The sequence below is a fragment of the Pezoporus occidentalis genome, unplaced genomic scaffold (genome assembly GCF_034315485.1).
Source record: "Pezoporus occidentalis ecotype Australia unplaced genomic scaffold, CSIRO_AGI_Poc_V1 ctg119, whole genome shotgun sequence".
Classification (NCBI taxonomy): domain Eukaryota; kingdom Metazoa; phylum Chordata; class Aves; order Psittaciformes; family Psittacidae; genus Pezoporus; species Pezoporus occidentalis.
Window position 1 is genome coordinate 1,999,553 of NW_026912983.1, and position 12,753 is coordinate 2,012,305.

General features: G+C 48.6%; 1 protein-coding gene across 1 annotated transcript; it reads left to right on the forward strand.

The window, feature by feature from the left end:
• The first annotated feature begins 46 nt into the window (after positions 1 to 46).
• On the forward strand, positions 47 to 11,917 carry DRAXIN (dorsal inhibitory axon guidance protein). Its single transcript, XM_062605057.1, has 7 exons — positions 47 to 285; positions 5,520 to 6,004; positions 7,364 to 7,551; positions 8,059 to 8,170; positions 8,512 to 8,601; positions 8,845 to 8,934; positions 10,943 to 11,917. Exons 2-7 carry the CDS (start codon positions 5,542 to 5,544, stop codon positions 11,053 to 11,055), a joined length of 1,056 nt encoding a protein of 351 aa, XP_062461041.1. The 5' UTR covers positions 47 to 285; positions 5,520 to 5,541; the 3' UTR covers positions 11,056 to 11,917.
• Positions 11,918 to 12,753: the final 836 nt, after the last annotated feature.

Consider the following 12,753-nt stretch of genomic DNA (forward strand, 5'->3'; position numbering starts at 1 on the left):
AGCATCCCGCATCACCCGCCTCTTGCGTCCCCCCGCGCCCCTCCCAGCCCCACCTCCCCCGCACCATGCACCCCAATCCCTCGGGATTCCCGGCGGCCCCGGCTCCTCTCCACATTCCCCCACTGCCTTCCCCCTGTCTCCTCCTCCTCCTCTTCTTCTTCCTCCTCCTCCTGCATTCGGGTTTGAGCACCCGCTGCCCCCCGCCACAGCTGCCTCCCCTCGCACCGCCGCTGTCCTGCCCCGCCTGCCCGCCGGGCTCAGCCCGCACCGAGGAGCCGCGCACAGGTAGGCAGCGCTGCCCGCTCCGCGCTCACCCCGCGCCCAGTCCCGGGGGTAACTCCCCCGGTCTGACCTCCCTTTGCTCCCGCACGGACTGCGGGGAGCGGGGGGCACTTTCCCACTTTCCGTGCGCCCCCCAGGAGACAAAGGCTGGGGGGTAACGGACACCCCCAGCGCGGTGCCCCCGGTGGCGGAGCCGAGTCCCGAGCTCGGACAGCGCCGGTGCCCGGTGCCTTCAGCCAGCCCCGTCCATTGTCACCCGTGCCGGGAGCCGGCTCCGGGCACTGCCGGTCCCGCTGTGCAGCGCCGCGCACCTTGCAGGGGTGTGCGGGGAAGGAGTCCCAGCGCCCCAGGTGCCCGGTACTCCAGGGGCTCCTGCAAGCTCCCCCCAGCCCCGAGATGGGTCCCCCCTTCCCCGGCAGCGGCAGCGCAGGGGTACGGCCCGGCTCTGAAAGTAGCTGAGCACTGAAGGGAGCTTTTCCCACCCAGTCATTGTGCTTGCGGAGCCGGGCGCTCCCGTGCACCGAGCCCCTGAGTACCCGGGGGTTGTTCTCTGCTGGTAAAAGTGAGATCTCGCCTCTGAATTAAATCAATCTGGCATCAGTTAATGGCTTATTACAGCTGGTAATTCATCTTGTGGGATTTAAGTGACGTTTATCCAATTCACACCTGAAGTCTTCCCGTCAACCAAAGGCTTAATGGAAAGGGGCTTGTATCCCCAGCTCCTCTCCCTTGCAGAAGGAGGCATTAATCCCATGCCTTTTGATTCAAAGGGAGAATGACACGCAAGGAAAAAGGGGCAAAGCACAGCCTGGCTGTTGTGCCAGGCGGGACACATCCACTTCTCCCAGCAGTGAGGATCGGGCTCAATGTGCCCCTGTTCTCCCTGTCACACCGGCGGGTGCTTTCCAGCCGGGAGAGCAACGACCTCTGCTATTGATTGTGTCTCATTTGTCACTCGGCATTGTGCATTAAACTGGAGAGTCCTCTCTGCTGTGCTGACAGCAAGTGACTATATCTTGGATGCTAATCTCAGCCTCATTGCTATTTTAATCTCATTATTGGGCAGCGTAGACTCTGGTTGATAGCAGGACGCCTCTGATGGCTGTGTCAGCCACTTCTGGAAGTCCCAGAGGGAAGCAGAGCAGAGGGTACTGCATATTCATTCATGTGCCCCTCTTCTCCTCCAATACAGTGTGACTTGCTGAGCTGCTCTGTCCTTCTCGCACCAAACACGGTCACAGGGGACAAGGAATCTGTGGAGTCAGATAAATATGAATGGCCAAGTAGGGAGGAAAGGTGATGATGGATACGGGAAACCTAAGAAAGGGCAGCTCCAAAGAGGGACCCAAAAGAACTGGAGATTGGTGAGCAGGGGACTCAGAAATGTTGGAGAGAAGAAAAGTATTGTTACTTTTACCCTGGGCAGGGAAAGAAAAGGGTGCATATAAGATTACCTGTGTGCTTTTGGGGGTGGGAGGAAGCTGGGAGAGCACCCTTTGAAATGGGAAGGTCTCTTGGCAGATTATGAAGCTTCCCAGCATTTGCCTTCAGAAACAGAAAAACAGATGGAAAGAGACCCAGCAGGGAAGTGAAATCTCATTTATCTGCACAATGCCATCCTCCTGGCTCCAGCCAGCTCTCTGCATGTCAGCTACCAGAGCCTACCCCATCCGTTCTGCTCCAGGCCTTCCCAAGCCCATCCATCACCCTGTGGCTTCTTATTTACAGGGAGCCTGGCACACAAAGCTGGGTTTATTGTCTAGCATCCCTGCCACACATGCACATACATAGAGCACCCATGTAGATGCACATGCACTGTGTCTATTGCTGCAGCTTGGGCTTGTCTGGAGTCCAGGAAATCTGCCAAAGTCTGAGCTTATCAGAGCCAAAGAGAAATCTGTCCCAGCGTACGTGCTTGGGTTTAGCTTGGTTCAGCCCTTGAGCATTCAAACCGCACCATTTGCGGTCTGGAGTGACAAAGGGTCTTGATATTCTCTATTTCTCAGTTCAAGACTTCTGTGCCTCTTGGCTGTGACATGAAGAACATGAAAAGTTAAAGCTAGGACTGTCAGGTATCATGGTTTAAGTGAGATATGCGAATGAACGTAGCTGAGCTGATGTTCCTGCTTTGTGGAATGAGAAACAATTACAGCAGGGGCCGTTTCAGAGCCTATTTCCAAATCCAAGTGACATAACTGTATTTATACAGGGAAAAAATGCCTGAGTTTGTGTGCATTACAAGCAGAGAGCAGAGTAATAGCAATTGTACAGGAGAGTCCAGAGAAAGAGACTCCCCACAGGGAAAATTACCCAAGATGCAAAAACCGCCCCTAATTTCCCTTACAGGATTGTGACCATCCAGTATTAACCCAAAATGGACTGAAATAATGGCTGAGAGACAGCACTGCAACTCACTCATCAGCCCTGAGCCTGCACCCCGGGTAGCTCTAAGGCCTTATGTTTGCTTTACACATTTTCTCCTTAGTAGCAGCAGCTACCTCGGGAGGCAGGTGGTTGTAATCCTGAGGGTGTGAAAGGAAGTGCAAGGCATTGGGTGGAGTAAGGGGGATGCAGGTCTGGGGTTGTGAAAAGCTATAAGGGCAGTTTAAGTTGGTAAAGTACTTCCCCTATATCCTTTATTAATATATGAACCCTAAGAAGAGGATGGATTCTGCACTTGTGTGTATTTGGTTTAGAGCAATTTAAGAAAGGCACCTTTCAGACCTCTTTCCGCCTGACATGTCTCAGGGCAGGATTTACCCTTTAAGAAGAGGTGCATCAGCAGTGTGAGAACATCTCTGACACCCACATCAGCAAGTCTGAGGCTACCGCTGTCTTTTGTGGACCGTGGTCCTCAAAGAGTTGAAGGTGGAGTTTCCCTTGTTGCTCAGACATTGAGGGACCTGAGCACAGAGAAGAGCTAGGGATGCTGTTGTGTTACCGAGCTGCCTTTTGGAAGTGTGAATTTTACTGCTTCTGTAGGGTAAGGAAAATGAAGGAGGTCAGAAGAGGTTTCTAAAGTTAAAGACAGATCAGAGCCTGAAAACAAGTGGTTAAGAGCAGGCTGTGTCCCTAGCACAGCAGTGCTGCAGTAACCTAAGGTACCAAAACTTTTCCACACACTGTTTTGGTTTGACAGGCAGCTCAGCTCTCCCTGACCACGGTGCAGCAGAGGTGTTTATCTGCATCATTAATGTGTGATTCCCAGAGACCCCGTAGCACAGTGTGTTATCCTGCCCTCTCAGCCAGTGCTGAGATGAGGCAACCCTGTGCTCGAGCTCCACTTTCATCCTGTGCCATGCCAACAAAACAGCTGGGCAGCTTGAATAAATACCCCCTGTACTTTGAAGCAGACCTTCTGTTTAACTGCCCTGAAGCATTTAGCTGCTTTCTGGTCCTGCTGAAAGCCAGAATCTGCAGCTAATGTGCCTGTCAGGTTCACCATCAAAGGGCTGTGTGAGGGAGATGGGAGATGCTCACCTTGTATTCTCTTTGCACTTGCACTCTTAGCATTTTGCCTACAGATGAAAAGGTAAGATGCTGTTTCTAGATCTTTGAGTTGTTCTGAGTGATGCCTTGATCCAGTTGGTTTGCTCTCTCAAAGAGAAAATCCTAGGAAAAACCAGACTGTGGATGCAGAGCTTGGGTTTTGCTGGGTTGCTATTTGTCCCGTTGGTTTTGGAGTAGGACTTCAAGTGCTTTGCTAATAGATTTAGCTGTCAGTCTGGTTTTCCTTTGCCCCAAGTAGCTGCCAATAAAATACTATTCATAGTATTCAGTCAAGAGGATGAAGGCATCTCCCTCTAAGATCCCCAGGTGCTGTAGGAGGCTGGGGCTACTCTGATGGCAGAGGTTTCACTGACTCAAACCCCTCCACATCTGTCTCAGGTTGAACAAAAAGAGGAAAGGAAGAGCCAGGTGTTATTCTTAGGTTGTCTCCTGCCAGCTCCACAAAAACTCAGAGATTGGCCTCAAAGAATGCCACCTGCTGTCCTTCAGACGTGACCATTGCTGGTCAAGCAGCAGGGAAACACAAGCTGTTGTGACCATGGAGCAATGTGGTTCAGCTGGTGAACAGGCAGGTGGAAATCTAGTGCAACTGGATGCTGGGGTGCAGGAAAGATGGGGAGGAGGTTGAGTGAAGAGCTGTGGCTGTAACTGTGATAGGCTTTCTCAAACGTTAAACCAAAAAAGCTTTGGTTTTCTGACAGTAACAGGAAACTGGCTTTAAGCTGCCCAGATTGGGAGGGACAATCTGAGAAAGCTGCTGCAAAGTGAAAGGCTGCACTGGAAATGCTGAAAATGCTTTTCCCCTTTTTGTGGGAAAGGATGGTGGAGAGTAACTGAATGAGAGAAATCTAATCTGCAATGTCCCAAAGCCACGTTTGATGGCATAAACACAGGGATGAAGGAAGACCCAGCGGAGCAGAATGAATGAGAACAGTCTGCAGCCACTGTGCTGAGGGACTCGGCCTCAGTGTTCCTTGGATTTACATGATCCTCCCAGTGACAGGCTCACCTTGGTGTGGGGTGAGGTGGTGACCAGTGCGGGGTCAAGGAGGGAAAGTGGGACAAGCTCAGTCTGCCTCCCTGCCCCTTGATCTTTGGGCCAGCAGCTCCTGCTCTGCTGACAGCAGATTTGTTTCTCTGTGAGGCATCAGCACAAAATCTCCAGAGCTTTTTCTTCCCTTTGCCCAGCTTCAGCCACTCTGAAGCAGTACGTGTGTTCATGTACATGTGTCTCTATCTTGAGCTGCTCGGGGCTGTTGCTGGTCCTTCGAGGCTGCCATCTGCTTCCAGTTCTGTTCATCTTGACATCTTCATTGCAAGGACACCAGCAGTGAGGAGGGGCCAGTGCCAGCCAAGCCTGGGATGCCAGCCTGGCAGGAACAGCTCTGGCCAGGCAGCTGGTGCTGTGCTGGAGCTGTGGCCCACAAGAGCCAGTCCCAGCCCCTCATATGGTGGGCTGTGAATGGGAGGGTAGGGGGCCGCTGAGGAATCAAAGGGAAGTGTCCTGCTGATTGATGGCCCTCATTTGCACATGAAACTGGGACCCTTCAGGGCTGCAGGCCCTGCACGTGTGTCTCTGCTGCCGTAACCAGGGCTGTAACCAAGGAGGGAAGAACTCACTTCTAGCTTTGAACACCGTAACTGTTTTCACCTAAGTGTCTTAGGCCTGAATCTGGCTTGCCTTTGCAGTCCCTAGAGGTTGCTTACTTTATTGGTTTTAATTGCAGGAGAGGCAGAGCACCCAGGATTATGGCAATTTCTTCCGCCTTCTCTCCTTTCCTTTTCCTGTGCATGCTGGTTCTTCCTGACATCAGCCTTGCAGTCTCCGTGGACCCTGGCACGAAGCTCAAAAATGTCCCAGAGAACAACAACCATCTTCAAAACCAAGACATGTGGCTGCAGCAGCCCAGAAGCGGCCACCACCACAAGCATGGCTTGGCCAAGAAGGAGAGAGTCCATGCCATGGCCATGCCTTCTAAAGGGCAGCCAGAGGGGGAAGAGGCCCTCAGAATGGGTAGCGGAGCTCCAGCCATGGAAGAGCTGGCGGCAGAGGGACAGCCGGCAGCCCTGAAACAGAACAAGGATGTGTTCCTGGGCTTCGAGCTCCCGTACCCTGAGAGGGAGAACCAGTCCCCTGGGTCTGAGAGAGGAAAGAAACAGAACCGAGAACATCGGCGCCACAGCCGCAGGGACAGGCTGAAACACCACCGAGGTATTTGAGTTCCAGGGCTGGTGGGTCACTGTGTGAGGGCAAGAAGATGCAGCTGTGGTTGAGCCACATGGGGGTGTGGAGGGTGTGGGATGAGTGCCTGCTCTGGGAAGAAATCTGCCAAACAAAAGAGGCACGAGAAAAAAGGGGAGCTCCAGAACCAGAGGTTTTTACTGCTGGCCTCAATGTTGTGGAAATGACCTGGTTTGCCTTAAAGGGGAGCTCTGAACGTTCCAAGGACTTGAGGGGTTGTTTTGGGGTGGCCTGCTTTGGTTTGTTAGCAAATGGTTCAATTTACGAACAAACATGTCCAAGCCATGCTCAATCACTGTCTTCGAAGCATGATGAGAACTAGAAATAATACAAACCACTACTCTGCTTGAAGATCAATTTCTTCTCATCAGAGTTTGTATTTTGCTATATTTATGTTGAACTACAAAAAATATTAATTTTGCAGAGCTGAAATTGCCCTAATTGCTTCAAAATGTTGCTGTGTTTGACTGGGACTGGTTCCCTTTGCAGGTCCAGTTGTGGGTGTGTGCCTCTGTGGCATGGTGTGGTACATCTTTAGTTCTATTAAAGCAGGAGATTTGTGTCAATCTACTATCTGTTGAGTTCTGGGTGTCAGTATTCCTGAGTTCCAGCTATCACTCCTCTCTGCATCAGTACGAAGAGCTCTGTTGTTTTCTCAGGGGACTGACTAAACAACTCATGTTAAGCAATATAGAACAGTATGCAACAAAGCTGGTTTAAAACACCATTTGCAGACTACAAAACAGGCCTTGTTTCTTTGGTTTAATTTAAGGGCTATATTTAAAGTAATACTTTGTAAAAGTAGGGGTTAGGCTGTGAAGATATTCTTGTTTCAAGTTAGGTAGGTCCTCACTTGAGCTAACCCACTACTAAAATCAAATGAGAATGTGTTCACATGCATTTGCAGCAGCTTAATCCATTGGTTTTAAAAGGGTTAATCAGGTACATTTTGTGTTCTTGAGACCAGAAGAAGAAATTCCTTGCTTCTTGGGCATGAGATAGATGCATCTTCACGAAGGTATGATTATAGAATCGAAGAATGGTTTGGATTGGAAAGGTCCTGAAGATCATCTAGTTCCAATCCCCACACCATAGGCAGGGACACCTCTCACTAGACCATTACGTACAACTTAAGAGTGTAAAAATCAAGATGCATATATTCTGGACCTGATCTAATAGCACATGAGACTGTTTTACACTGGTCTGAACAGGAGTTCAGGGTGGTGGAAAACCGATGATGAAATCTGAATTCCTTTGACTAGAATCTATGGCAGTCAGGGAGAAAAGGGATGAGAAAGCTAATGCTACTATACCTATTGCCTTCTGCAGGGAAGACTCCTGATGCTGGGCCAAGCCCCCTGTACAAGAAACCTGAAAGCTTTGAGGAACAGTTTCAACACCTGCAGGCAGAGGAAGCTACAAGTCTGACTCCCACCATGCTTCTCATCACTGCACTGGAACTAGCTGTTTCCACAGAAGAGCCTCCTGTTCTTCCAGCCACATCACCACGGTCACAGGTAAAGAGCCAGCACTGTACCTCTGATGCAGACATATCCTGCAGATAAGGTCCAGTTTCCTTTTTGTTTCCAGTCAGAGGTCAGTGCTTGCTTGACACCAGAGTCCTGGCTCAAAAGCAGCTTTCTGTCTTGGAGACATCAAAACACCTCTTCCTCACAAACATTTCCTTTCATTGCTCCTCTTCCTTGCCCTACTTCTCCCTTATCTTTCAGTTTTAAGTACCAGAGAAGCAGTAGGAGCACTTTGCTGGAGAGGCAGCATGTTCTAATGCTCCTTGCTTGCCTTTTGTCCTCACATAGTGGAAACTTCCCTCTTGGCTTCAGCTGCAACACGGGAAAGCTCTTCCCTTTTGAAGATGACAAGAATTCCCAACGAACAAGACAGGGATGGAGTGGGGGAATCTTAGAGTCTTTTTTAATGTCTAAAGCATCAGGGCAATTTGCAGAGACTTCAGGGTCACTACACAAGTGTAATCTGTTGTCTGTTTGGTTTCTTGTGGTTTGCAGGCCCGCCTCAGGCAAGATGGGGATGTGATGCCCACCCTAGATATGGCACTCTTTGACTGGACAGATTATGAGGATCTCAAACCAGAAATGTGGCCATCTGCTAAAAAGAAAGGTGCTAAACCTCCCTGTCCCCTTTCCTAAGGTCCTTGTGTAAGGTTCATCCCTTATTAGTATTCACAGCAGTGATGAAGGATGTGAGATCATAGTGGTGGGGAAAGAGAAAAAGCATAATGCTGATTGTTTTGTACTCAGTTTCAGCATGTTTCTCATTTTGGATGCATAGTTTGAGGGCAGAGGAAGAATGATAGATGGAGGGTTGAGAAATAGGGAGGAGATGAAGGTTTAGAGTTCAAACTCCACAAGTTTGAGGCTGTTTTTCCCTGGAACAATATAGTCTCCAAAATGAAAACACTAGCACGAAATTTTCTGTTGGGATCTGTTTGTTTTCCACAGAAAAACGCCGCAGTAAGAGCCCCACCAGTGGAAATGAAACAGTGATGGCTGAAGGAGAGCCCTGTGATCATCACCTTGACTGCTTCCCAGGTCAGAATCAGCTTTATGGAGTCATTCCTCCAAACATGAGGTTGTCTGAAACCTAGCCCAGGTTCTAATACAACATCCTGATTTCTAATACTGGTAGGAAGCAGTATGCAGAGGGAAGAGCAGAGGCTCTCTAGGTGTGTTGAGACAGATAATGCCTGTACCATTGAGCTGTCGTGGGGGTCAATAGCCCTACAGGGGAAGGGGGATAAATGAGCTGTGCTGAGCCTTGTTCCTGTGTTGCAGGCTCTTGCTGTGACTTGCGTGAGCACCTCTGCAAACCACACAATCGAGGCCTTAACAACAAGTGTTATGATGACTGTATGTGCACTGAAGGTAAGCTCAGCTCTTTGCTCTCCCCCTTCCAGCTGGCTTCATAGCTGGCTGTGGTGACTCAGAATAGTGATTTGTACATGAAAATAGAAGCCAAGCTCTGTTGCTTTTAGCCTTTCCCTGCCACTGATTAACAATGTGACCATTGAGACAACTTGTTTTCCCTCTTGAGAACAAAAATCCCAGTATTTATAACCCTAACAGAAGAAGCCATAATATATTAACACTTTAATGATGCTTTCAATTATCACAGGTTACAAAAGCAGCCTACTCTCCTTGTTTTGAATGACCTTATGCCTCAGCTTTCCTGAGTTAATTTCAACTGAACTTGTAGCAATTTAGTAGGTGTGTACAGGACACAGACTTTTGTTTCTTAAACCTATTTCTGGAGGATCCACAGCCCTTTATAGACAGTTGCATTATGAAGATGTTGAAAGGCACTCTACTAGTCTGAACGTGTTCAGGATCAGGTCCAGGCTAGAACAAAACTCTGGTTACCAAGCTTTGTGACCTGTGTTAGGTACTTAGTGACTCTGACCAGGTCAGTCACCTACTTTTTACCCAGGTAAGCAGACTGCTTTCCTGGAGTTGCAATGTTAAATGACAGTGTTCACCTTGAGTGTGTGATGTTAACACTTGAAGGTCCTCATCAGAGATGATGTCCTGATAGATTAGCATAGAAAAGTGTTTCTGCAAGCCTAATGAGGGCTGCCCCTGGCCCTGCTTTAGCCTTACGCTAGTTATAAGTTGATGCCAAATGTGCATCCTCTGTAGCATTAAAAAGATCCCCAGAGATACAGTGTCCACATAAGACAGACAAGATTCTTAAGATAAGAGCAGAGCTCTGATCTTGTGTGCTCTCCTTTTGGGAGGCCTGACTGCCCTGGGGGGATTGGTAATGAGGGGCAGAAACCCAACTTTAAAGCAGTGGGTCACAGAGTAGCCCAGGGACATGCACTCCAAAGGGCTGCTCAGTGACCTGTGACATTGGCTGGGTCTCCTGTGTACAAGTACTCAAGGACAGTTTATGGGCTGTCTCATTATAAAAGCTATAAATCCTCAGTCTTCCCCACTCTGGGGGTGCTGGCACTGTTGCTGCTGCTGCCTGCTCTGGAAGGAAAAAGAGCTGCAGTTTCTAGGATGACCAAATCACCTCCTGCCAACCCCATAGACCAAACTGAAAATCCATTGAAAATCTGTTGAATTGCATTTCATACGAATCATTTACACAAAGCCTGCACCCTGTCTGGCCCAAGTAGCTCTCATTCTGGTGTAGCAAAGTCAGGCAATAGACACCAAAAGATAAATCAGTCAGTGTCAGAAAGTGATGAGTTACCCTGAGCAGAGGCTCCCATTGCCTTCCCACTCTCCATGGGAGAATAACTTCGCATGTTTCTTACAACTAATATGCCTTTTTTGCCACCCTAGTGTTCATCAATGCTATATCAGATAGCTTCCATCAGACCCTGAGCTTCAAGCATCCAAAACAGAAACTGAAGGAGAGTGAGCTTTGAATCGGACCTCCCAGTAATAATGCTTCTAAGTCTCTTCCTTCCTCTCCTGAAGCTTCAGGGAAATAAATAGCAAGGGTAGCTGCCTTGCCATTGCTGCTGCACATCAAGTCTATAGTAATTTCCCAGTGGAGAGCTCACTTAGACAGTAATGGGAAGTAATAGGGGGAAACCAAGCAGGACTTCCATAAAATCACTGGAAACAATCAGGATAATTCATGGCATTTCAAGAAGGCAGTGAAAACTTCTGCCTGAGCCAGTGAATCCCACACCAAAGCAGTGAGCCAAGCAGAATAGCAGGGCCCAGAAAGCAATATGCCTTGTCCATGTGAGGCGTTTCTCTGCCATCTCATTTGACACAGCCCAGGCACCCCAGCCTTGGGACTGTCCCCACTTGCAGCAGGCTCTGTTATGAACTGAGGCCAAGAGCTAACTGTCTGATGTTACTGCTGGAGTGAGCCCTGGTCCCTCCTGCTCACTTACACGTGTCTTTTCCATAGGGCTACGCTGCTATGCCAAATTCCACCGGAACCGAAGAGTGACCCGGAGGAAAGGGCGCTGCGTGGAGCCCGAGTCAGCCAACGGAGAGCAGGGATCATTCATTAATGTTTAGGAGGGTGGGATTCCTGACTGGATGGTCAGGAGCTGGGGTCAAGCTGTTTATACCTAGCAATGGGAATTAGAGGAGAAAAGTCAAGCAAATGACTGAAGCTGCAGGCTTGGAACATGCCACGTTCCAACTAAACTGAAGCTAGTGTTCATTGTAAATTGAGTGGCCTCAGGCTTTTCTGTACCAGGACTGCGTTCCACCTCCTTTCCCTCAGCACATTCCTGCCATTGAGCTGGGTTTCCCTCTCCTGGTTAGTAAGAGGTGACCATGACTACCATTCTACTAATGGTAGCAAGCTCCTCCTCTCAACAGAGGCAAGATATGACCCATCCTTCAGGTCAAAAGGGATATGAGCTTAAACTTTACCCCTTAACTATTACTCGAGAAGAAAGGTAGAGCCTCCTTCAGGATCAGAGGTTCCTGAGGATAGGAAGCTTGTAGCATCCAGGTGGAATCAAAGGTAGGAAACAGGTCATCAGGAAGGTGAGAGGGGCCCCTCTGACAGAGCTCATGCTCTCTCCCTTGTTCACTGCCACAGACAGGTATTCCTTAGCTGTTACATGCTACTTGTTTTCTTTGGGACCATCCAGTCCTTCTTTCCTAGCTTCCAGAGAACCACCTGGTTTCTGCAAGGATGTGGCAGGACATCCCAGCCTGCAGCTCTCACTCATTTAATTACCCTGCCAAGTCTGTTCTTTTTAAGAATTATTTTTAGGAGCTTTCTAGGGAAGTGATAGTTTTCCTAGTGAGCCAGAAATAAAGGTTTTTGGTAACAGGAGATAGGGACAGGCTGTTCCATTGTAGTAAATTCTGTGATATGTTGCATGTGTGTTCCCATGATATGTAAATAAAGATATGATAGATACCTTTTCTGCAACTCCTCTGCTTCTTTGACTGCACCTAAGGATGGGGCAGGAGCCAGAAAGGCCTAGGAGGGTGCTGGCCAGCAGGTAACAGGGATGACTTCAGCTCACACAGAGCCACTTGGTAGAAATATTTCTCTACCCAAATTGGGGATCCAGTCTTCCCTGTATTCTCACTCAAACTGCATCCAACAGTCTGTTTCTGCCTGGTGTATCCATCCAGACATTTAGAACTCTTTACATTACTGATGAATTATTGATTTCAGTATATATTGAAGCAGCACAGGCTACCTGTGTTAAACAGTAGTGTTAGTCAGTAAAGATGTTCTTTCCTACTGCTAATACCCCAGCACCCTGGTTTCTGGTAAGAGATAGTTCTGAAGCCTTTTATATTCATGAATCTGGAGATGTACAGCACTTCTTGTAGGAACAGAAATATTAATCCTGGTGCTGTGGTCAGAATTATGAGGTTTCCCTGAACTGCCCTGTGTTCCCTTTAGGTAGGCAAATCTCCATTTTGCACTCCTGTTTCTGTTGTAATGTCACTCCACATTGTGTGCTCACCCAAATGCTGCTTAACATAATAGTTTATGCCTCTAACATGATGAGTGCCCAGTCTGACGACAGAGCTGTGCTATGAATGCAGTATTAGTTCTGACCCACATACACCTGCAGTGCTAGAAGGTACACTACAGGAGGAATTTGTAAAGGAGTGTTAAGGTAAAACCTACCACTGGGTTGGATGTAGCTATTTAGATTTCTGCTTGCAGTTTTAGCCCAAAAGGCAGGAATAAAGGAAGGTAGTTTGGCTCTAGCTCTGTGCCACGATACAATTTGT